At 38.1% G+C, this 25270-nt stretch overlaps 1 protein-coding gene across 1 annotated transcript in view; it reads right to left on the bottom strand.

The window, feature by feature from the left end:
* LOC150080515 (uncharacterized) overlaps positions 1-25270 on the bottom strand; it is a 398298-nt gene that overhangs the window by 105552 nt on the left and 267476 nt on the right. Inside the window, exons 11-12 of the mRNA XM_090381933.1 lie at positions 22327-22402; positions 12441-12586 (exon numbers count right to left, since the gene is read on the bottom strand). Of these exons, the coding sequence (XP_090238059.1) occupies positions 12441-12586; positions 22327-22402 (222 nt within the window). The remainder of the gene's footprint in view (positions 1-12440; positions 12587-22326; positions 22403-25270) is intronic.

Here is a 25270-nt window from a genome sequence, read left to right on the forward strand (position 1 = left end):
CTTTTACCAAAGATTTCTCGTAATCTGCCTAACCTCCTTTGTGACTTGATTACAGATTAGCTTATATCTGCCATAGGCTTCTGTGTTGCCTGATAATTTATATGCATCCCATGCATTTTTCTTCTCTGTCACGAATCTCATTAGTTCATTTGATAACCATTTAGGCCTAAACCTTGAACAATATTTCTTAATAGGTATGAAACTTTTAGTAGCCTCCATGATTAATTCCTTGAATGCTTCCCACTTAGAATTTGCTGTTGGTAACGTCATCAGTTGATCCCACTGTATAGAATTTAAAAACTGTCTGAGACCATTGTACTCACCTTTATGAAAGCAAAAACCCTTTCCTTTACCCCTGATGGTAATTATATCTTTAAGTAAATCCCACATCAGTACATTGTGATCACTGCCACCTAGTGGTTCCTTTATCTGCAAATTCTTAATACACGAATGATCACTGCTGATAACCAGATCAAGAGTATTACCCTCTCTGGTTGCCTCTCGAACATGCTGCTGCAGAAAACAATCATCCAAAAAATCCACAAAAGTGTGCGAGTGACCAACCCACAAGTTCCAGTCAATATATGGGAAGTTAAAATCCCCCATTATAAGACATTCTGATTTACTAGCCCACTCTATTTCTCTGTACAATTGTTCATTGTACTCATTCGAGTCATTAGGCCTATAACACACTCCTACTCCTATTATTTGCTTTCACAGTGCTTATGTCACACCAAACTGACTCAACAGTGCAGTGTTCATCTATATCAACTAGATGCACTTCTTTTGATTTCATGTTTTTCTTAATTAACAGAATAACACCACCTCCCTTCCTATCCTGTCTATCCTTTCTGTATACATTGTACTCCCCAAATTCCAATTCTGCATTCCTAATATCTGTGTTACACCATGTCTCTGATATCCCAACAATATCCACCTTTGATGTCTTGACCAACACTTGAAATTCCTCAAATTTATTTACTATACTTCTAGAATTGGTATACATGCACCTATTCTTATTCTTAGTTACAAGATGACTGCCATCAGTCCCTGAAACCCCCAGCACCCCTCGCTCAAGGCCACTGCTTATTCTAATAGAAGTAATGCAAGAATCACCTTCACCTCTGCCTGCGGCTACTTTTAACCTTTTATTCTGTGAATCCCCACCAATCTAACAGTTTTCTGACCCACCTAACACTGCCTCGATAGCATCAGCAAATATTCTTGCACCCTTTTTATTTAAGTGTATTCCATCCCTGTAGAAGCAGTCTCTCCTGTTAACAAGCACAGACTACACTGGAAAAAATTCTACCCCTTGAGCCCTGCACATTCCCTCCAGGGCTGAATTGATTGAATGTCTGAACTATAGATAGGGGATGTTCTAAATGCTCCAGTAGCAATGCAGATGGCTTGATAGTGAACTGGGTCTAGCCATCAGAGTACTGTTTCCAGCAGATGCATACACTTGGGATCCATGATCTAATTTAGTTTGGACAAGTGCACAATAGAAACAGAGTAAATTGTAGAGGTGTGCTTCCCAATTGTTAGATGAGATGGCACTTAGGACATTGTCTCTTTGTGTACTTCATCTGCAGTTTACGGATATATGGTAGGAATGTCAACTTATCAAAAACAAGCCTCAAGAATTTTGTCCCAGATGCTATAGGAATGATGTATTACCCACACTTTAGTTCTGATTAACTTTGATAGTAAAGATAGAAATCCCTTCGAACTGACCCTTGGTGAACTCCCTCCTCTTGATAAAGAGGTTGTGTGTGTGTGTGTGTGTGTGTGTGTGTGTGTGTGTGTGTGTGTGTGTGTGTGTGTGTGTGTGTGTGTGAGAGAGAGAGAGAGAGAGAGAGAGAGAGAGTGGAACTCTCATTAACTTGGAATGAGTGTTTGACAAAACATTTTTAATAAAAAATGCAAGATGACCCCAAGACCAAGATTATGCATATCCTTTAAAATTACAAATCTCCAAGTTGTCTCTTATACTTTTTCCATATCAAAGAAAATCGTTGATATGGAAAAAAACACTTTTCTCAAACACAGTTGCTTGTGTTTGAGGAAAGCATCTCAAATAGATGTTTACAGTCTTGTTAAATAGTCAAGTGGTAACCTGTGACTTCAAAATCCACATTATATTCTGTAAAAGAGACCATTTTCTTTTAAATACTATATGAGGCGGGCAGTGACCATCCTTTCCAGGTTTAGGGAAGACAAGCACAATTGTTTTTATGCCATAAGTCTGGAAATTGGTCTTCAATATAGATTCTGTTGTACAGACAGAATAGCTAATCCTTAGATTCAAATGAAAGATGTTTTATCATCTCATAATGGATGTCATCTTGCTGAACAGCACTTGCCTGGGATAGAGATAGTGTTGTTTTCATTTTCCATTCTGTGAAAGGGTAGTTATATGGCTCGCAATTATTTGAAGACAATTTCAAATGCTGCTTTTCAGCTTTTTGTGTGAGGGCCAAAAAATGTGGGGGGGGGGAAGTTCTGGAAGATACTTTAGCAAATGTCTTCCCTACAGCATTTGAGTCTGCAATTGATTTAATTTTTGATATGTAAAAAATTATCAAAAAGGCTCTATTTATCTACATTTCCTTGCATTTCTTTATGAATTTGGGCATGCTGATTCTGAATATGATCTTAGTGTTTGCTTAATATCAATAGTTTGCCCAGAAATGAAAGAACAGTAAATATGCAGTACTACTACATAGATTTATTAGCAGTGTTTAAGTTCTGCACAGAATAGAGTATTAATCTAAATACTATTGTATTTAGATTAGTTATTGTAGTCACAAGTAAACAAGCTAAAAAAAATTACAAAATTAAAAAATAGAAACCCTCTTTGGGTTAATCAGAAAATTTCCTTAAAACTTATTTGAAGGGTTTCTTTTGTAGTGAGTGTGATCATTCTGAACCAAAAACCAGATACAGTTGGCCACCATAAGTTCATTCCACCGTTCTGCTAATTCCAGCTGTATTGGTTTTATTGGCTGGCTGAATTCTATTTGTATTGGCAGTTCAGGGAGCTGCCAATTCAGGGCAGCTCCCTGAACTGCAAAATAGAGAGGGCGCTGACTCTATTTAAAAGTTACAGCTGACAGTTACAGGCTCCGCAAAAACGATAAGTGTTTGCCTTTTATTTACATGATTGTTGTTTTATATTGTACTTAATATGTAGTCATATAGTTATAGTTACGCTGGTTATTTTTTATTTTAATTTAGATAAAGAGTTTTTGTGGATTTTACTTACGATAGGTAAAACCGTTATTTTTGTTCGATTTTTGTAGCCATTGTTTTTGTATATAGGGAATTCAAAGTTTTTGTAGGGAATTCAAATTTTTTAATTGCGGTAGCTCTAACGCATAATTATATAGTAATACGCTTCACTGTTTCTATTTCATAGTTTCTATTCAAATACTACTGACATTTAATTTATTGATTTTATTAATTTAAACTACCATGCCCCGAACTAGAGCAGCAAAGCAACGGGCACAAAGTGGCAGGAGTGTTGTGACTCGGGGGAGAACTGAGGGGGGCAATTCTCCAACGCGTCACAGCCTAAAAAAATGTGCAATTTGTGAAATGTTTGCCGAACTCTCTGGAACGGAACATGATATTGCCATGGGGGATGTCTTTGTGTGTGCGCGATGTAAGGAGTGTAAGGAAATCAGGCGACAACTCAGCGTTGTTATGGGCCTATATGAGAGTTTGAAGGACAGGGTGGATGCCCTCGAAGGAAATAAATTGAGGGGCCCATCAAGCTCTCAGCTGCCCACATCAACGCCAGAGCTTGCACTTGGTCATCACGCAACACAGCGGCAACCCCCAAGGCAGAATGCGCTGGTCCCACAGGAACTATTAGTTGTTGGTGACTCTATTGTCAGGGAAACGGGGAACATGCTATGTAAAAAGGATAGGTGGAACAGGATCAGGGTATGTCTGCCAGGGGCAAAGGTTGATGACGTTGTAGAGCGGATATCATCTTTCAAGGGCACAAAAGGTGATATAGTTGTACACGTTGGCACTAATGATATTAAGAGTAGGAGACCGGCAGAATTACTCAACAAGTACAGGTCACTGTTGAAAAAAAGCCGAGAATTAGGGTTGAATTTAAAAGTGTCTGCAATTCTGCCCAGACACGATAGGAGGGAGTATATGATGAGAGCCTTGTCGATCAATTCGGCCCTGGAAAGATTGTGCAAGGCTCAAGGGGTAGAATTTTTTTCAGCCTGGGATACACTTAATTGGGATACACTTAAATAGAAAGGGTGCAAGAATATTTGCTGATGCTATCGAGGCAGTGTTAGGTGGGTCGGAAAACTGCTAGCTTGGGGGGATACAAAGACTAATAGTTTAACAGTAACCGCAGGCAGAGGTGAAGGTGATTCTTGCACAACTTCTATTAGAATAAGAAGCGACCTGGAGCGAGGGGTGTTGGGGGTTTCAGGGACGGATGGCAGTCATCCTGGAATAGTTGGGTATATGGGATGTGTTAGGGTAATAAGGAATAGGCATAGGAGCATGTATGCTTGCATGTATACCAATGCTAGAAGTATAGTAAATAAATTTGATGAATTTGAAGTGTTGGTCAAGACATCAAAGGCGGATATTGTTGGGATAGCAGAGACGTGGTGTCACAAAGATATAAGGAATGCAGAACTGGAATTTGGGGAGTACAATGTGTACAGAAAGGATAGACAGGACAGAAAGGGAGGAGGTGTTATGCTGTTAATTAAGAAAAACATAAAATCAAAAGAAGTGCATCCAGTTGATATAGATGGACAGTGCACTGTTGAGTCAGTTTGGTGTGACATAAGCACTGCAAAAGCAAAAATAAGAGTAGGAGTGTGTTGTAGGCCTAATGACTCGAATGAGTACAATGAACAATTGTACAGAGAAATAGAGTGGGCCAGTAAATCAGAATGTCTTATAATGGGGGATTTTAACTTCCCAGATATTGACTGGAACTTGTGGGTTGGTCACTCACACACTAGTCAGACTTTTGTGGATTTATTGGATGATTGTTTTCTGCAGCAGCATGTTCGAGAGGCAACCAGAGAAAGTAATACTCTTGATCTGGTTATCAGCAGTGATCATTCGTGTATTAAGAATTTGCAGATAAAGGAACCACTAGGTGGCAGTGATCACAGTGTGCTGAAGTGGGATTTACTCAAAGAGGTAACTACCGTCAGGGGTAAAGGAAAGGGTTTTTGCTTCCGTAAAGGGGAGTACAGTGGTCTCAGACAGTTTTTAAATTCTGTACAGTGGGATCGACTGACGATGTTACAAACAGTAAATTCTAAGTGGGAAGCATTCAAGGAATTAATCGTGGAAGCTACTAGACTTTTCATACCGATGAAGAAATATTGTTCAAGGTTTAGGCCTAAATGGTTATCAAATGAACTAATGAGACTCGTGACAGAGAAGAAAAATGCATGGGATGCATATAAATTATCAGGCGACGCAGAAACCTGTAGCAGATATAAGCTAGTCTGTAATCAGGTCACAAAGGAGGTTCGGCAGACAAAGGCGGATTACGAGAAATCTTTGGCAAAAGATGCTAAGAAAAACAGCAAGGATTTCTTTACTTATATAAACTCTAAAAGGAAGGGGCTGAATATGATTGGTCCACTTGACATCGATGGTTCGACTGTCGATGATCCTGCTCAGATAGCAAACAAACTGAATGAGTATTTTGCATCTACATTCACACGTGAGGAATCATTACAGTTTGAAAATGGAAGAAGGTTATCAAATTGTAGCAGTGTGCTTAATGATTTTGTAATAACTGAGAGCAAAGTGGAGGAGAAATTGTTGAAGTTAAACATAAGAAAGGCACCTGGGGCGGATGGGATCTATCCAGTTATATTAAAGGAGGCGGCAAAGCAACTAAGCAAACCCTTAGCCATAATTATGAGAGCATCCTTGGATTCAGGGGAGGTTCCCACGGACTGGAGATGTGCAAATGTATCCCCAATTCACAAAGGAGGTTCGAAGGGTGACACGAATAATTACAGACCAGTTAGTTTAACTTCTGTTCCGGGTAAAATAATGGAGTCACTGGTTAAAGATGCATTGCAGGATCATCTAGACAAGACTGCAGCAATAATTCAGACACAGCATGGGTTTGTTAAGGGAAAGTCTTGTCTGACAAATTTGATTGGTTATTATGATGTGGTCACAAAGGAACTGGATGCAAAAAATAATTTTGATATCATATACTTGGATTTCAGGAAAGCTTTTGACACTGTTGCGCATGGAAGACTACTGTACAAATTGGAGCAGAATGGTATTAAGGGTAAGTTGCTACAATGGATAAAAGGATGGTTAAGTGGGAGAAGACAGAGGGTGGTAATCAATGGGTGCTGCTCTTCGTGGACTAATGTTCATTAGTGGAGTCCCACAGGGTTCGGTGTTGGGGCCACTGTTGTTTTGTATATTTATCAATGATATTGATGAAGGTATATCAGGCTTAATGTCGAAGTTTGCAGATGACACGAAGGTTGGCGGGGTTGTTAATGACAGTAATGGCAGTGTGCTACTGCAACAGGATCTAGATAATTTGGGCAGATGGGCTAAGAAGTGGCAACTGAAGTTTAACCTTGACAAATGCAAAGTACTGCATATGGGTAGAAGTAACCCCAGAGAAACGTACCAACTGTGTGGTACTACACTTAAGGTGGTAGAAAATGAAAAAGACCTGGGAGTAATTGTGCAGTCAGATATGAAGTTTTCTGAGCAATGTAGACAGGCTGCTAGGGCAGGTCATGGGGTTTTGTCAATGATATATAGGAATTTTGCTAGCAGGGAAAAGGAGGTGATTGTCCCTCTGTATAAGGCAATGGTCAGGCCACGCCTTGAGTACTGCGTACAGGTCTGGAGGCCTCATTTTAGGAAGGATGTAGATTTGCTTGAGCGTGTACAGAGAAGAGCAACACGATTGGTGAGGGGAATGAAGGGATCCTCTTACCAAGAGAGGCTTAAGTTCTGCAAATTGCAGTGGCTGGAGACTAGGCACCTGCGCGGTGATCTGATTGAGGTCTATAAGGCCTTGAATGGGTTGAGCACGCTGAATTCTGATGGGATCCTCCCACTTGTTCAGAATACGAACCTACAGGGACATAAGTTCAAATTAAGAAAGGATAGATGTAGAATAGATGTGCGGAAATTTGCCTTTAGCCAGCGGGTGGTTAATTGCTGGAACAAACTTCCATCTGTCGTTGTGGAAGTTGATAGGTTAAATAAATTTAAGGAGGAACTGGACAGGCAATTGGAGGGTATGGTGTGATTTTTTTTTTTTTTTTTTTTTTTTGGCTGATGCTGCATAAGCTCCTACACTGCTTTCTTGCATCAAGTGCCACTACTACTACTACTACTACTACTACTATAGAATTCAGGGAGCTGCCAATACAGAGATTTAAGATTCCAGGTTGGTGGTTCCAATTTGCTGTTTGGTTCCTGGTGCTATGGTGATATTTGGAAAACTAGAAGAATGATTACTACAGCATGCCACAACTATTCTAAATAATTGCAATCGACAGGGATTTTCTGATCAAAATACTATCGTTATGGATTTTCCAATCAAAATTATAATTATATGTTCAGGATGTACTAGTTTGAATTGATTGGTAGGAGGCCTCCCCTGGCAACCACATGGTGAACATAACAGCAGGTTGCTCAGTGCCCAAACATAGGAAGCCACAAAGACTCCACTTTGCATTTCAGTTTGTGGTTGGATGATCAACTGTTGGTTCCTGCTTCAAGGAGCTTCTGCCTAGTTAGGAGAATAATTGGGGATCCAGTGTGAGGAGTAGACCACCATGCAGGCTTGCCTGCCTGCCAAATGCTTGTGGCTGGATCCCATTGCTTATGTCCCTTGTGACTGTTTGTGAATATGTGCCTGTTAATATCTAGGGTGGAACGTGGACTAAATTTTGCATGTATTGATAATGACTATTACATTTTTATTGGCTTGGATACTGAAATTGACACTTGACAATTCAGCACACATTAATAATACATTTGAATTAAGACTTATTGCCATCACAGCAGCAAAAGAACTTCGAAGTTCATTTGGAATGCTAGATATTAGATCCCTGGTCCGGCTCCATGCGCCACAGATGATGTATTTGTATGGTATTGTAAATAGGTGGTGTGATTTGCCAGAATATTAGCTGAAACTGCCTAGTTAAAAAAAAAGCAGCAACTGCTAATCAATAAATTATTTGTAATTCATACTAATGTAATTCATTAAAGACAATGTTCTGTCTTTCATACTTAGCAAGTCCGATCAAATAAAAACAGTTAACAAAGGAATTCAGCAATAGTGTACAAACAAGCATAAATGACATGTCATCATGTGAGTCTTACAGCTGCAATCCAGTAGATTCCACTCTTTAAAATAATGTCAGGAGATCTACATTGGATTTGGTTAGACCTAAATCCTTCACTAAGTCATCAAATTCTTGCTGATTAGGAAAATGTGGTGCTTGCCTGAACAGGCTTCTGAAGAGTAATCCCAATTATCCTGTTCACTAGGTCCATCATTCAATTCTGAAGACTGTTCTTTAAAAGGATTTGGAATTCACAGATTTTTCACTGACACCAGAGAAATTGAGAATGATATGTTTAGACACACTATAGCTTTTGAATCTGCAGACTTTTTAAATGTTGTTATATCTACCAGATAAAAGCTGTCATTATCATGAAAAATTTTGACTACTATTTTAATGGTAGTCAGACCATCCCTCTAATGTTCACCTGCAACTCTTGATCAACCACAGCCATTCCAAAATAAGTTTCATACACATTGCAATACTTGATGCTATCAACAATGTCATGCATCACACTTACATAATATCCACAAACATAGCAGAATGGGTCCGGAGATAACTTACAACTTCACCTAATAGCCATAAAGGTAAAAAGGTAAACTGCAGCCATTATCAACCCACTGCAGGATGGAAGCATCCTCGACAATTCATGTCGAGGGAAATGGACCGTAATCTGCCATGCTGGTCCAGGGCGGATTGGCAGATCAACAGTATTCAGCAGTCAGGGGCTTGAACCCCGGTCCACTTAAAGTGGGTGTAGTACAGCATTCCCACTCCTGACCACTTGGCTATCCAAATAAAAAAAAAAAAATAAAACAACAACCTTATTATACAAATAACAATAGGCTCTTATATAGCACAGAATTATTATACACTTAACGTAATACACAAAAATGCTACAAGAACACATAAAACCTTCAATTGCTAACAAAATACCCACATTAGAGAAAAACAACATCATTGAATTCAACACAAAAAATGCATATTTAATTTGCTAAAAATTACAATCTATAGAAATTCAAATCTAATGTGAACAAGTATCTTCTGCCTTGTTTGAATATAAAGTACTTAAAACATACACTGGTATTATTATGTTTATTTCCGAATTAGAAATATGTACATAATGGATAAAATGTACTGCAGTATTTCCTTACCATTATTTCAGTGACAGTTGTCTTTGCAATATCACCATCACAAAGGATCACTTCAGTGGGTGACAAGAACTTGCATGTAATTAAGAATCTTAATTGTACTGTGGCCTGGTGATTTTACCTACATATCATGCTGCTCAAGGAATACCACAAATAATCCTATAGAAAGAGCATCATCCAACTTCTTAATAGGCATGAAAAAATCATCAGACAACTCAGCAAGGCCACGGAATAGTTAAGATTCTTAATTACCTGCAAAAATAAAAGTTCTTGTATTTCTGAAATGATCTTTTGTGACACTGATATTGCAAAGACAGATGTCACTGAAGAAGTGGTAAGAAAATACCAAGAACCATTTGACCCCATCAAGTACATATTTCCAATTTGGAAATAAACATTAGCATTAGATGCAAGAAAGAAAGCTTATACAGCATCAACCAAAAAAAAACCCCCCTTCTCATTTCACCCATCCGGTCACTCCAAATGTTTCTCTAGATCAGCCTTAAATTTATTTAAGCTATCAACTTCCACAACAACAGACAGAAGTCTATTCTCGCAATCAACTACCCACTGACTAAAGGAAAACGTCCGCACATCTATTCTACAACTGTCTTTCCTCAATTTGAATCTATGCCCCATTCAGTGCATAATCTGAACAAGAGGAAGAATTCCATCAGCATTCAGCTTGCTCAAACCATTCAAGGCCTTATACACCTCACAGGTGCGTCTCCAAATGCTGCAATTTGCAGAACTTAAGCCTTTCTTGTTAAGAGCACCCCTTTCTTCTCCTTGCTGAACTTATTGCCCCTCTCTGTACTTGTTCCAGCAGCTCTAGATCCTTCCTAAAATGAGGCTTCCAGACTTGTATGCAGTACTCAAGGTGTGGCATAACCATTGCCGTATACAAAGGGATAATCACCTCCTAATCCCTGCCAGCAAAGTTCCTCTATATCAATGACAGGACCCCATGAGTTGCTTTGGCAGCATGTCTGCACTGCTCTGAAAACTTCATATCTGACTGGACAATTATCCCCAGGTCTTTTTCATTCTCCACTACTCTTAGTGTAGTACCAAACAGTTGGTATGTTTCTCTGGGGTTACTTCTACCTGTACGCAGTACTTTGCATTTGTTGATGTTAAAACTCCAACTGCCATTTCTCAGCCCATCTGCCTAACTTTTCTAGATCCTGTTGCAGTAGCATACTGTCTTTACTGTTATTAACAACCCTGCTAACCTTTGTATCATCTGCAAACTTGGACATATGCCAAGCAAACTTGGACACAAACTTGGAAACAACAATTGGCCCAGCACCGAACTCTTGGGGATTCGGTACTCGGCCAACATTAGTTCACGAAGAGCAGTGTCCATTTATTACCACTTTCTGTCGACTCCCACTCAACCATCCCTTTATCCATTGTAGCAACTTACCCTTAATGCCATACCACTCCAATTTGTACAGCAGTCTTCCATGTGCAACACTATCAAAAGCTTTACTGAAATACAAGTATATCATATCAAAATTATTTTTTGCATCCAGTTCCTTTGTGACCACATCATAGTATCCAATCGAATTGGTCAGACAAGGCCTCCCCTTAACAAACCCATGCTGTTAAAATTGAAATAGGCCTCTGTTCTCAGGATTATTCATTATAATAATAAATTTAGCTTGCTGAGAAAAAGTGGATAACATAGGTTTTAGGTCAAAAGCATAGGTTAAAATAACATAAAAATAAAGTAAACAAATCTCCAAAGCTTTCAGATAGAGGTTGTCCTTCCTCAGTGGGAAAAGCATTATTACAGAAAGGTTTAATACAAAAAATATAAAGAATGCCCAGCCGTAATGGTCATAAACCCATGCTGTGTCTTAACTATTACTGCAGTCTTGTCTAGATGATCCTGCAACACTTCTTCAACCAGTGACTCCATTATTTTCAACAGAATAGAAGTTAAACTAAAAGGTCTATAATTATTTGTGTCACCCTTTGAACCCCCTTTGTGAATTGGGGATAAATTTGCACATCTCCAGTCCATGGGGGACCTCCCCCGAATCTAAGGATGCTCTCATAATTATGGCTAAGGGTTTGCTTACATCCCTTGCTGCCTCCTTCAACATAACTGGATAGATTCCATCCACCTCAGGTGCCTTTTATATGTTTAACTTCAAAATTTCTCCTCCACTTTGCCTCTTTGTTATTACAAAATCATTTAGCTCCCTGTTAGAGTTTAGTATACTTCTGTCCCCCCCTTCCTTACAGAATTCCTCATGTGCAAATGAAGAAGCAAAATACTCATTCAGTTTGTCAACTATCTGAGCAGGATCATCAACAGTCGAACCATCAGCATCAAGTGGATCAATCTGATTCATCCCCTTCCTTCTAGAGTTTACATAAGTAAAGAAGTCTGTTGTTTTTCTTTGCATTCTTTGCCAAGGATTTCTCATAATCAGCCTTCACTTGCCTAACCTCCTTTGTGACTTGTTTACAGACTAGCTTATATCTGCCATAGTCTTCTGTGTCACCTGATAATTTATATGTATCCCATGCATTTTTCTTCTCTGCCACATAATACCAATGTAGGTTTTTGAGTGCTTTATTATCTTCAAACAATATAGTTTACGTATGCATCATGCCGCTCTAGGAATACTTTAGATCATCTGCCTTTTCAGTCTTCAGTGCATACATGGTGCAGGTTCTAATACCTTTCGTGTTTGGGGTTTTCACAAAAAAAATAAAATAAATAAAATAATAATAATAAAAAGAAAATAAAAATAACACATTTTTGTTACTTAGTGTTTTGATTATTTTGTTTAAATACGGCAGCATCACTCAGACACTTACAATATTGAACAGTAACGTGCATACTGCATCTGTACCAACAGCTTTTGAAAATAAGTTTTGGTCATAACTTTCTTATACATTGGCAATGACTTGTACTAACCTAGATTTCCTTTGTTTTTGATAATCCTCCTTTTCTTTAGCAGACATAACTTCTTTCAGTAATCGCACCCGTGACTGAGCTTGTCTCCAATGAGGTGGTGTTTCACTCCCTGATCGACTTCCAGAGGGTGATGGTGTGCGATAACGCTAAAATTATTCAGAGTTAAACTTATGATATTATACTCACTAATAAATATCTTTGGATAAGTCAACTAAAAGTAAAACTTACTACTCAATTTAAATAAAGTTTTCAAAAAATTTAAAACTGATCACTTAATAATTATTGGTAATATTAACAGTTAATAACCTCCATATGGAATATGACAAAAGAGCAAAGTTAATCATGATTTAACAAGGTTTTTGTAAAATATAACACATACATATATGTAGTACATTCATATAGTTCCTGGAATCACACACTGGTATTTAAGTGGTTTGTACTACGGCTGCAAGGTTTTGTGAGGTGTTGATGTCGACCTTGGTGCATACACATGCTAAGTGAGAACTGGCTTAATCACTTCACTCTTGAATTACAGCTGGTTGATTGTGGAATGTCACAGTTTGAACAGAATGCTAACATCAAGTTCTTCTTTAAACTTGTGAAAAGTGCTACAGAGATGCAGCAAGCATTACACAAAGTTTATGGAGATGATGCTTTGAAGAAGAAAGCAATTTATGAGTGGTTTAATTGGTTTAAAAATGGACAAGAAACAATGGAAGATGTAGATGCCCTTCGATATCACGAAACAATGAAACTGTCACGAAAGTGTAGGAACTTGTGCAAAACGTGAGGAGAATGACTGTTGTTGAGATTACTCATAAAATTGGACCAACTGTAGGCTCAGTACAGTAAGTCAGTTTGTACAGTACAATAACATGCGTTTTTTATGATGGGTTTCAGAATGGTCCAATTCTGAAACCCAGAATCCTGAGGGTTCAGATTTTATTTGAAGGAGCTTGTTCTGCAGTTGAGTATGCCATAGAAGTGTCCACTGTTCCTTACATACATATCTTATATAGGATCTGTAGTCAATATATGGAACATAGCAATCTGACGATGCTATGTTGGATGATTGTTTTGCTGCGTAATCCGCTTTTTCATTCCCTGATATCCCAGTGTGGCCTGGGATCCAACAAAAGATGACTACTTGCTGGTGTCCGTGAATATGCATCAGTTGAGTTTTTATTACAGGATGTGTTGGTGAGGAGGAATTTTACAAGGCTAAAAGTGCACTCTGTGAGTCTGTATATATTACACTTTTTTGGATGGACAGAGGGAGAATATGTTCTAAGGCAAGCTTGATGGCACATAATTCTGTTGTATAACTGCTGCATTCGGTGGGCAGGGAAACCGAGATGGTGTTATAGGGCAAGACAGCTGCAGCTCAGACTCCACTTTCAGACTTTGATCCATCAGTGTATACTTTTGTGAAATGTGGATAATTTTGTGTGTGAGCAGTATGGAGTTGTTGTATATTGATATTTTTAAGCGAATGTTTTCCCCAGTTTAGAAAATAGCTGTCACAGGATGGTTTAATAAAAGACCATGGAGGATCTGCACTGTTTGAATCTTGGAGGACTTTGTCAAGATGCATATTCCAGGTTTGTGATAATGCCTGCAATCTGATGCCAGTAGGTTGAACTGCTCTAGGTTTATTTCTGTAGTGCCTTGAGAACTGTGGATCATTACGTTTTGGGCTAATGGGGTAAGCAGTTAGACTTTGAATTTTGGCCCCATAATTCAAGAGTAACATCTTTCTCCTGAGGCTGAGCAGAGGTTCATGCGCTTCGATATAAAGTCTTTGTACTGGCGTGTTCTATAAGCACCTACAGCAATCCCGAGGGCAGAATGTTGAATAGGGGCAAGCTATGCTAGCACACTTTCTCTAGCAGAATCATATACCGGGGCACCATAATCAAGGTGAGATCTGATCAGGGCTCTATTACAAGTGAAGTAAGGTGTAACGATCTGCACCCTGTTCTCATAAAAATTAGCCCTGAAATGGTGCCATCTGGGTGGTGGTAACTGCTGAGAATAAGTAACAACAGTCTTCTTCTTTGGTGAAGCGTTACTTATTCGAAGTAGTGCAATATCATGGCAACTCGTTGTGAAGGTATTCACAATATGAGATATAACTTAAAGGATGCTGCCTTTGCATATTCTTGCTAATTCAGAGTTTAGCTGTGTACTAATATGATGCATTTGAACTAACCTGTACGTTGTCTTATGTCTGAAGTTACTTAACTTGGGCTTACGTAAGTTGGGGACTTATTGTACACACAATCCTGATACAAGATTTAGGGATGTGTTTCATGTGTGCAAAGTTTTTTTCCACACTTGCTGTCAGACAATCAAATAGACTGCAGGAAAGTCATGCACACAGGTGATGAGTTCAAAAAATGTACACAGGATCTGAGATTCTAAGAAAACTGGTCACTAGGAGCGATCAGAGTTAGGTGTGTTCTTACAAGTCTAAGACCAAGGTGGAATCATCAGAATGGCACACAAAAATGTCCTCCAATCCAAGAAGTCTTATGCAAAAAATTCAATGTCAAAGGGCACTACAAATTTGTGATTTGGGGGAATGGGGAGCATTACTGCTGCTTATTATGTTGAGGTTTTGACATGTTTGCATGAGAATGTGAGGCAAAGGCAACCTCAAAAATGGAAGGATGGCTGGATTTTGTACCATGACAATGTGCCCAGTTACATGGTGACTGAAGTTCAACAGTTCTTGGCTGAAAAAAATAATTACAGTCGTGCAGCAGCCTCCCTACTCTCCTGACCATGTATTACCTGTTTCTTGAACTTAAAATGCGAAACAGCTAAAAAACACAACTTTAAAGCCCGGAGAGACCGACGAAGCAAATGTGTGCGTGCACGCATGCACACGCATGCGTGCACACACACACACACACACACACACACACACACACACACACACACACACACACACACACACACACACACACACACACACACACAGGTGCTTTGAAGGTGATTAGGTGAGTAAGCTCAACTGTTCAGTCAATAAACTTTTATAATAAAATTAAATTTCAGGAACTTTTTGAATGTACATAGTATATTTTCATGGTATCAGCAAAACATCTAATTTATAAACAAGCTGAATAAGTAACTACACAAATTATTGATTCTATTCAAATTCTCTAAAATAATCGAAAGAGGTGAGTATTCTTGGTAATAATAGTCACTTCTCCAATACTAAGTCTATTTTGAACTTGGAATATTGGATTTCGATGCGATTGTATGGCAAACTGAGTCTACTGGTTGTTCTTTCAAGATCCATAATGCTCCATAATTTGGGCATTCCCACGGGAAGAGGCTTATAGGACTTGCTGGGTGTGAAAGTGGTACTTAAACTTCCAGCCTTGTTGATGATTATATGAATCTCTGGAATTATGTTCAATGGAAATTCTTGGTAAATTTCTGCATAAGAATCCTGTGCTTTGCTCATTGTTATCTAAGAACAAGAAACATTTTCAGATAAGGTTAATAGTGTACTTGGGCTGTTCACTGATTGAGATTCTGATATATATGGTCTAGATCAGGTCTGGAAAGTGCTGCTCATGCAACAAGCATCTCAAGAAGAAAATGGCTTAACTTCACGATGTGTGGATCTGATGAGAATGTGCGGGCCAGATGAAGTGTTGAAGCATGCCTAGGTGAATACAAAATACTGTCCCCCCCACCAACAATCTTCTGTTTCTTACATTTGTCATATGCTTGTGTGATATGCAATTTTATTTGTAAACCCCTCTATTCAACGCTGGGATAGCATGTAGTTTAATTTAATTCTATATTCTTTTCTTTTCTTTTTTTTGTGCAATAAAATGAATTTATATGCAATTAAGCCTTCTTTTTTTCATTATTCTATATATCCTGAAATATAGAACAACAAAGAAATTTCTGATTTAAAAAAAAAATCACTCAGTTTACCCTTATTTTATCACATACCCAATCTCTAAAATCATCTATCTTAGAATTTGAAAATTATCGTCTTTTGTACTTTTTCTGATTTTCAAACAATATATCATAGTCCAATCAAGCATAAATTTAGCATATATAAAAAATTCATACAGCCTGATAAAAGAAGCACAAATACATTCTTTGTAAGTAATGACATAAGTAGAAAATATCTGTGATTGTTAAATATACTTTTGCTACATTATAGAAGACTGATAAGGAAACCAAGATATTCAATAAGGTCTGATTATCCAATGGTCTGCTTTCTGACTATTTGTACATTTGACCTAGTGATCCAATTACTCGACACTTTATATATTAAAAAGTACTCTTAATTGTATTGGAATTTGAAATAAGTTATCTAACATAATTTCAACATGACATCACACTAATGAATTACTATATGGTACCATGAAATCCAAATTTAGGTGGCTAGCACATGTAGAATGTGGTACAGTACTTTATAAACAGGGTGACTCAAAAATATTGGTACAAACTTTTAAGGGAGGTAGGTAGGTAACATCTAAAGGAATGTGATTCGCACAGGAACCCATAACCGGAAACGTCATGGGAAAGTAGCAGCAGAGGCACAAGAAGCAAAAATGACACAAGACAGTAATTAGTGGCAAACATTTATTTGACATAATATTAACGATGGAGTACGAGATGGATGCATTTCATGATGTTACAACAGATGCTCGAAGGTTCAACCATGAGACGTGATGCATACGTGACACCGACGCAGCATGGATTGGCGGACACGGTCGAACACACCTGAAGTTTCTTTGACAGTAGCAGCAGCGCAGACGAGTCTCGCCACGAGATCCATTTCCATCTCCACAGGCGATTCATACATGATAGATTTCAGGGGCCCCCACAGAAAGAAATCAAGGCTCGATAAATCAGGTGAGCGTGGGGGCCGGGCCAGGCAACTGGTCCACCACGGCCAATCCACCAACGCCCAAAACGCCTGTTCAAATGATCACAAACACACCTTCCATGATGGGCAGGCGCCCCGGCATGTTGAAACCAAATGTTGCATCTCACATTTGCTGGAACATCGTCAAGTAACCCTGGTAGAACCTGTTCAAGAAAGATCTGATATTTAGTGGAGTTCATGCGGGATGGTAACAGGTATGGGCCGACTAAGCAGTCACCGACCATACCTCCCTGCACATTTATTGCGAAGCGATGTTGTGCCGCATGGGGGCGCACACCGTGTGGGTTGTCGTGAGCCCACACATGAGCATTGTGCTGATTGAATAAGCCTTCCCAAGTGAAATAAGCCTCATCCGTGAGCAAAACATAGGCTGGAAAATTCAAGTCTTGAACACTTTCTTGGAGAAACCACTGCACAAAAGCCACACGTGCAGGATGATCTTGGGGGAGCAGTAACTGAACTCTTTGGAGATGAAAGGGGTGTAAGGAATCGTTGTGCCAGACACGCTGTACACTGCAACGAGACACTCTTAAGGCAGAGGTAACGGCACATGTGCTGGTAGTAGGATTATTCTGGACAGCACTCAGCACAATTTCTTCCATGGTGGGAGTTCGCGTCGAAGGTGATCTGCCCTCACTACTCCTGTTACCTCTAAATGACCCATAATCGCACAAATTTTGATGCACACTCGCAAACAAACGGTGGTCTGGTACATGTCCGTCTGGGAAGCGTTCTCCATAAATTCGTTGAGCGGCTCGTCCATTGCCCTCTGCTAATCCATACACTAGGTGCATGTCTGCCAGCTCACAGTTCGTATATCGATGCATGCTCTTCATGCGGCAACTACTGCTTGAATGAGTAAACCAGAAATTTTCCCTCTCGCGAACTGATGAACAGCGCCGTGTACCGACTTACGGTGACGTTTCCGGTTATGGGTTCCTATGCAATTCACATTCCTTTAGATGTTACCTACCTCCCCTAAACGTTTGTACCAATATTTTTGAGACACCCTGTATATATATATATATGGTCTAGATGAGCATTTTCCAAACTTTTTTAGTCACGGAACATTTTTTATCTCGCAATATATTTATGGAACATAAGTTTAATGGGAGGCAAAGAACTGTTTGCTAATATTTTATTACATACGACTCACTGTGCATCAGGAGCATCTTTATTTCCAACACATGTAAAGCCGAAATTAAAATAACTGTCATCAACCTTTCATTTTGGTCTTTTATTAGTTGGTTCCTATTTTTTTACTTCCGATTTTTGGGGAAAAAAAGGCTGCAACTGTTCATCCTGACTTTGAAGTATGACAATATTGTGTGCGTTTTCATCGACCACAGTTGCACTACAAGTACTTGCTTCTCGTTTTAAAGTTCCTTTTTTCAAACACAAATCCATGGTCATTTATTTTGATAATAAGATTTCAAAATACTGATTATTATCAAAAAAATATTTATACAAGGAAGAGAGTTTAGTTATGCTTACTAGTTTTCCACACTACTACAGACCTAATCCCGTACTTGTGAAGACAGTCTGCACTGCACCACCAGCACTGTGTAAACATGCAAGAATGTGTCAGCAAAAGGCTATTTTGTTTACTCCACCCAAATGATGCATGATATCGGCTCACTTCTCCCTCAATCCATCTACTCCAAGCTAAATTGCATATTAGGTCACTACACTGCTACTTTTCGTAGCTGTCATTACATCTACACATACTTTTCTATGCAAAGCCTACCAAAATAAAGTGTTCTGCGGTCTATTTGATTAGTTGATGCCAGTACAGTATATTAATAACTGGGGGAGGGGGAGGGGAAGGTTAAAATTAGAATGATACAAAAGTGGTGTATGCTACAAATATGCAAAATTTTATTTTATTTTTTAAATTATTAATTAGGATTTTTCACGGAACACAGTTTGGGAAACACTGGTCTAGATCCATAAGTAACAATTCTCAATTTCAGTATAGTACATTAGCATATTTTCTGCATGAACTGAAATTCTACTTCTATTTTAAATACACATAACAGATTCTAGAAACTGCTTTAGAACAGAGGCAGGCAATCTTTTCAATACATGAGCTACTTTAAAAATAAATAAGGCCTTAAGAATGACCTAGCAAAAATTTTTTACAAATATATCTTAAGTGAAATAAACTAGGTTTGCCACAGACCATTTCTCAAGTATGACCTGCTAGAGCTTGCTACCATTAGCAAGCTCTAGCAGGTCATACATGGGAGTCTAAAATCTCATGGAACCAATATTCAGGTGACACCTCAGTGAAGCAGACTGGATTTAAAATCCTCTGCTTGCATCTTAGAGTGGGGCTGGTGGGACTGTTGGTAGCCCTGGGTATAACCCCTGTGTGCAAGTTCTGAAATGTTGTTGTTATTTGGTTTTTAGGAGCATTAGCAACTAAGGCCATATTGCTCAGGGGATATGCGGTGGTCATTCTCTGACCTTTCCACATCCTGCGTATTTGGTGGTCACGGTCTCGAACCCCAGTCTAATCAAGAAGCATGTGCTACGCACTGATGCTCCTGCCCACCTGGCTACGGAGGCGCCGTGTTCTGAAATATGGCACCCAGTATACTGGAGGTGGCCACCCCTCTGTTACCAGGTAATACTAGGTAATAGATGAATCTCATCAACAATTACAATACATGGACTTTGCGTATTGGAGGCTTGAAGTGGTGAAACCATTGTTGTCTCCAGAGCAAGCAAAGGTCTGGTAACCCCCACCTCATCTCTTCCTTACATTTCGAGGGTACAGCTCTATGGAAGGCATCCAGAGTAGCTAGTGTATAATCGTGCTTCCTTTACTCTGCCAGACAGTGACCGGAGGGAGTTCGAGTGGTGTGCATGCAGAGGGCATTACTGTGGCCATTATGTCAAGGAGCTCGCTATATTCATGATGTGTGTGTATAGCCATATCCAAAAAATTTTATTACTTCATACAACATGTCCACCCCCTCACATTTTCTTTACTACCGAATACACCGTAAATAGTCAAACTTATCAGTAAAAGATCTAAACCTCCCAAAGATTTCCTCCTACATTTCACAAATATAAGCGGTCTCAGTTCCAATCTCAATGACACCCATTTTGACTTACAGTTGGCCGAGTCCCACTTACTTCTGACAAAATCCCAATTATCAGTTGCTTTAACCACTATTCCTCTCAGTTGTTATAATTATTCACTGCACCATCTGTTCACTTCAAAGGCAGTACTTGTATACATGTCTGCTCTGATTTTATTTTTTTTTTTTTTAAGGAGCATTAGCAACTAGGGCCATATTACTCCGGGGATATGCGGTGGTCATTCCCTGATCTTTCTGCATCCTCCGTATTTGGTGGCTCACGGGCTCGAACCCCAGTCTAACCAGGAAGCATGTGCTACGCACTGCTGCTCTTGCCCAACTGGCTATGGAGGCGCCATCTGCTCTGATATTTCCTGTCAGAGATTTACTAATTTGGAACTCCTCTTTTTCATCTTCTCTGACTTAAAATCTCTATACCCCATTCTGTCAAATTCATCTGTTGCCTCTATTGATCTCCCAATTAAACTAATCACTTGGAACTCTTTGATCTCCTTTCTTTGAAGATCAACTTTCTCCAGTCCAACTTTCATAACAGTGAGGTATTTGTTGGGGATTTTAATGTTCACAACTCCAGCTGATTTCAGTTTTTGAGATGCTGAGGCTTTTGCACAGATTGTTCATTTACATCCTTACAAACCAGACTGTCAATAAAATGTACCACACTCAAATTCTGAAAAGGCTGCATGAAAAAATATTAAGTGACCTGAATTGTGGAAGGATGGAGCACTGTCGAAGAACCTTATTTTCATTCCATTGGCTATATTCATGCTGTGTGTATAGCCATATCCAAAAAATTTTATTACTTCATTACTTTAACACTGCCCCCTGGGGGGGAGGCAGTGTTAAAGTAATGATTGCTTTCTCTGTTGTATCAAAGGAAGTAATGATTGCTTCCTTTGTTGCCTCCTTTAATATAACTGGATAGATCCCATCTATCCAGTTATATTAAAGAATTCAATGTTTACTTACTGGTAAATAAAACATTGAAAATAAACATTCAATGTTTACTTACTGATAAAAGAAGTAATGCAGGATCATCTAGACAAGGCTGCAACTGATCGGTTACTAAGATATGGTCACAAACCAGAATAGTATTATTTTCTCAAACTATTTAAATATGGTCCTCCACAATATAATAAAATCCTGGGTTCAAAAGATCTACCTGCCAGCAAATGCTTTTCACATCAGATGAAAGATAAGAAATTTTGGCAATTTCTCTTTCTGCAAATGCTAAAGCAAATTTATGGGAAATGAAACACACAAGTTGTTGCTATATGTTGCATGTTTCTGTAGTAGTAATATACTTTTAACTTAGATAAGCTCTACCACTTCTTCCAAGACCTTTGGTAAATTAAAATGTTCCAAGGTATCTTGTCTTTTTTTCACATCTAATGTTTTCAGGTGGTGTTTGTCACTTTTGTTTTTGGTTTTTCCAATATCAAAATTGTTTTACAATAGGACTGACTTTAATTTTTTAATATCATTATAAATACTGACTAGTTGTATATTTATTCCAGGTCTGTTGAACTACTGACAAATGTTTTGTTTGGCACCACCACAGTTAAAAAGTTTATCCCCCGCTGGTGTGAAGTGTAACTTTTTTTTTCTCTATAAGGATTGAGCTGAAACTTTTTTTTTGTTGTTGTTATTGTTGTTTACAAACTTAACCTTACAATTTTTTTTTACTAATAGTTTGCCATTTATCAAACATAGTAGTAAAAAAAAAACCAAAAAAACAGGGAGTTGTAAATATATCTAGTGGCTCAAAGTAAAATCAAAATAAAATAAGATTGCAATTCTAAAAAAAAAAATAAAATAAATAAATAAATAAAAAATAATAAAGAATTCCTACCATAAACCCACGACCTTTTATCTTTCTTCCAGACCTGGACATTGTGGGCCTTCTCTGATAAGTAAAAGATTCTGTCCTAAAATTAAAAAAAAAAAGTTATAAGAATAACAGAGAGGCTAAAAATTTAATAATATTATTTATATTCCCCATTATTCATATTTACAATTTAAAATTTCCTGGTACAATTGAAACCTGCTTAAAATGTTTCCGATGGATCACATATTTCTGAATTTCTTTTGAAAAAATCTCTTAAAACAGTACACTGCCTTTTCTCTTAAACAAGGAAGCCCCTTTTTTTTATTATCAAACTCTTCAATGATCTTTCGATCAACAGGAAACGGAGCAAATTTCAACAACCTATATTTCAACATTTTCAAAACAACAACAATAGAAAAGGAAACAAAGAAATGGTTTCGTTCCATAATAAATGCCATGTAAATACCACCAACACTTCAAGAAGAACAAGTAAGCAGAACAGAAGACAGGGGCAGGATCATCAGGGATCATCCAAGTATCTGGAACTCCAACAGAAATCTTCGCTCAAGAGTTTAGCCTGGAATCAGCTTACCGGTAATCTGATCTTCGCCATAAGGCTTCCATTTAACCCAGGAAAATTTTTGTAGTTTCGTATTGCAGTGCATGTAGTTAGAAGATTGGTTCTGCCAGAGTGTATGTACATATTATTGCCATGTTTATGTTTAATATTCATAGAGTTTCAACTTCATTATCAGTTTAATAAAACCTATTTGTTAAGGGTTTTCACATGGTATAATAGTGTTTTTTTACTATATATAATAATATATATATACAGGGTACCCCAAAAGTCACTGCATATTTTGGTGAAACTGTAATTTTCAAATTAATTTCATTACAACAAGTATACGTATTCTTTTTTACATAAAACATAAGTATTTGTAATGTGTTAGAGATATTATTATAATTTTTATTAATTTTTTAATGATTTATTTTCAGACGCATAGTTCATGATGAATGTTCAAGAGCGAATTTTTGTTGTAGCATCCCGCATCAAAGGAATGAAGTTTCGTGAAATTGGGGAAACATTTAAGGAGATTTCATAGTCTTGGACCTACTGACAATGCGATTTGTACACTGGTGAATAATTTTAAAAGAACTGATGAGGAGAGGTGTGGATGCCCAAGGACAGCATGTGAAAGCATTGAATAAATTTGAGAAATGGTAGAAGAGGACCCATAATTATCAGTTAGGGAGAGGATCTCGAAAACTGAACATACCCAAGACATCAGTTCACAGAGTTTTGTGTTCAACACTGATGAGAAAGCCCTACCACATCCAACTGCTGCATGACCTGCACGAAGAAGATTTTCCACATCTAGCAGCAACATGTGCAGAACTTGTCGATCAAATCCAAAATAATAGCTTAATGGATCACACTATGAAATCTCCTTGAAAATCTTTCCCTAATCTCAGAAAACTTCATTCCTTTGATGCAGGATGTAACAACAAAAATTCACTCTTGAACATCCATCATGAATTATGGGTCTGAAAAAAAAACATTAAAAAATTAATAAAAATTACGTTTTTTACAGTGTTAGAGATGTTATAACTAACATCTCTAACACATTACAAATACAGTCGATTCTGGTTATTTGGGACACATCGGGACTAGTGCATTTTGGCCCGATTAAGCTTTGTTTGTTTGCATTGAGGTTTAATGGTGCATGGACTACGTGGGTCATAATGCGCCAGTTCGTATGGTGTGATGTGTTTCAGGGGGTGTTTACTTTGGATTTAAATTGTTCCTTTTAACCTGATTTATACGTCCTTGTGTTAGTCTGTTGCTTATATTCATTTCCTTAGAGGAGGTGGTATAAATTAATAGCTTTAAGTAAGTTGAAAACATCTGTGAAGTTATGTTTATTTTTCAAGAGGTCTGTTAGTGTAATGGCGTCATGTGTCCCATAAATATCTTTGAAGGCTTGTTTGCATTCATTTCCATATGTAGGACAGTCTATTAATATGTGTTGAACTGATTGGGCCCGATTAAGCAGCTGCCCCAATTATCCAAAGTTTCATGTAAATAGTTAAAAATACAATGGACCACCGCTTTACAATTGGTTCACTGTACAATCAAATCACGTTACGATGGACTCACCATAGTAAAGTACCGTTCACTATATGATGTGTAGTAAGCGCTGGTCATTGTGATCATGTTTGTGAATTGAATTTTAATTCTATTAAACAGCGCTTCTAATTAGCGAAAATAGGAAAAATATTATCCACAGGCTATAAAAGTAAAGATATATTAAGCACAAGTTTACCCTTTGTTACCTAACCAATTAAAAAATTAAATGATACATGAAAATCGGAAGAATATACGTGATAATCGGAATAATTAATACGCACTGTAATATGTACAAACTTAACTAGTTGACATTTCTGTTCGCTGACATTTGTGGGTGGGGGTTAAAATTTAAAACAGTAAAAAGATAAGCAATCAATAACAAAGAACACAGCACACACAAATTGCAAGTAACATGATAGGCGCAAGTGAGAATGGAGTAACAAGTTACGAAGCTTTAAAAATAGGAATGAAGAGAAGATTCTGAAAATAAATTTTTTTATATGATAGAAGATTTCACGGAAGTGTAAACACATTTCGCCATAATAACCCACAGAATTCCAGCTGTCGGTATTATCGCAAATTCAATAAGATCGAGTTTACTATCCATTTTTGATAGATTGCACTAACAGAAAAGCCCAATAAACAGGTGACTGCTAATTGTTTTATTGTTTTATGGTTGTGACCTCCAGAAATCCAACCGAACCACGTGGTACAGTCGGAGACGATCGTAGGGTAATCTCCAGTGCTGCGGTCTCTTGCCCCAATTAAACGGCATGTTGTCCCAATTAAGTGAAGTAAACCGTGGGTATTTTCTCAATTGGATTCTGTTTTTAAGATTTG

Source organism: Mastigoproctus giganteus, chromosome 9, assembly GCF_048544385.1.
Source record: "Mastigoproctus giganteus isolate SK-2022 chromosome 9, ASM4854438v1, whole genome shotgun sequence".
In the NCBI taxonomy this organism is placed as follows: Eukaryota; Metazoa; Arthropoda; class Arachnida; order Uropygi; family Thelyphonidae; genus Mastigoproctus; species Mastigoproctus giganteus.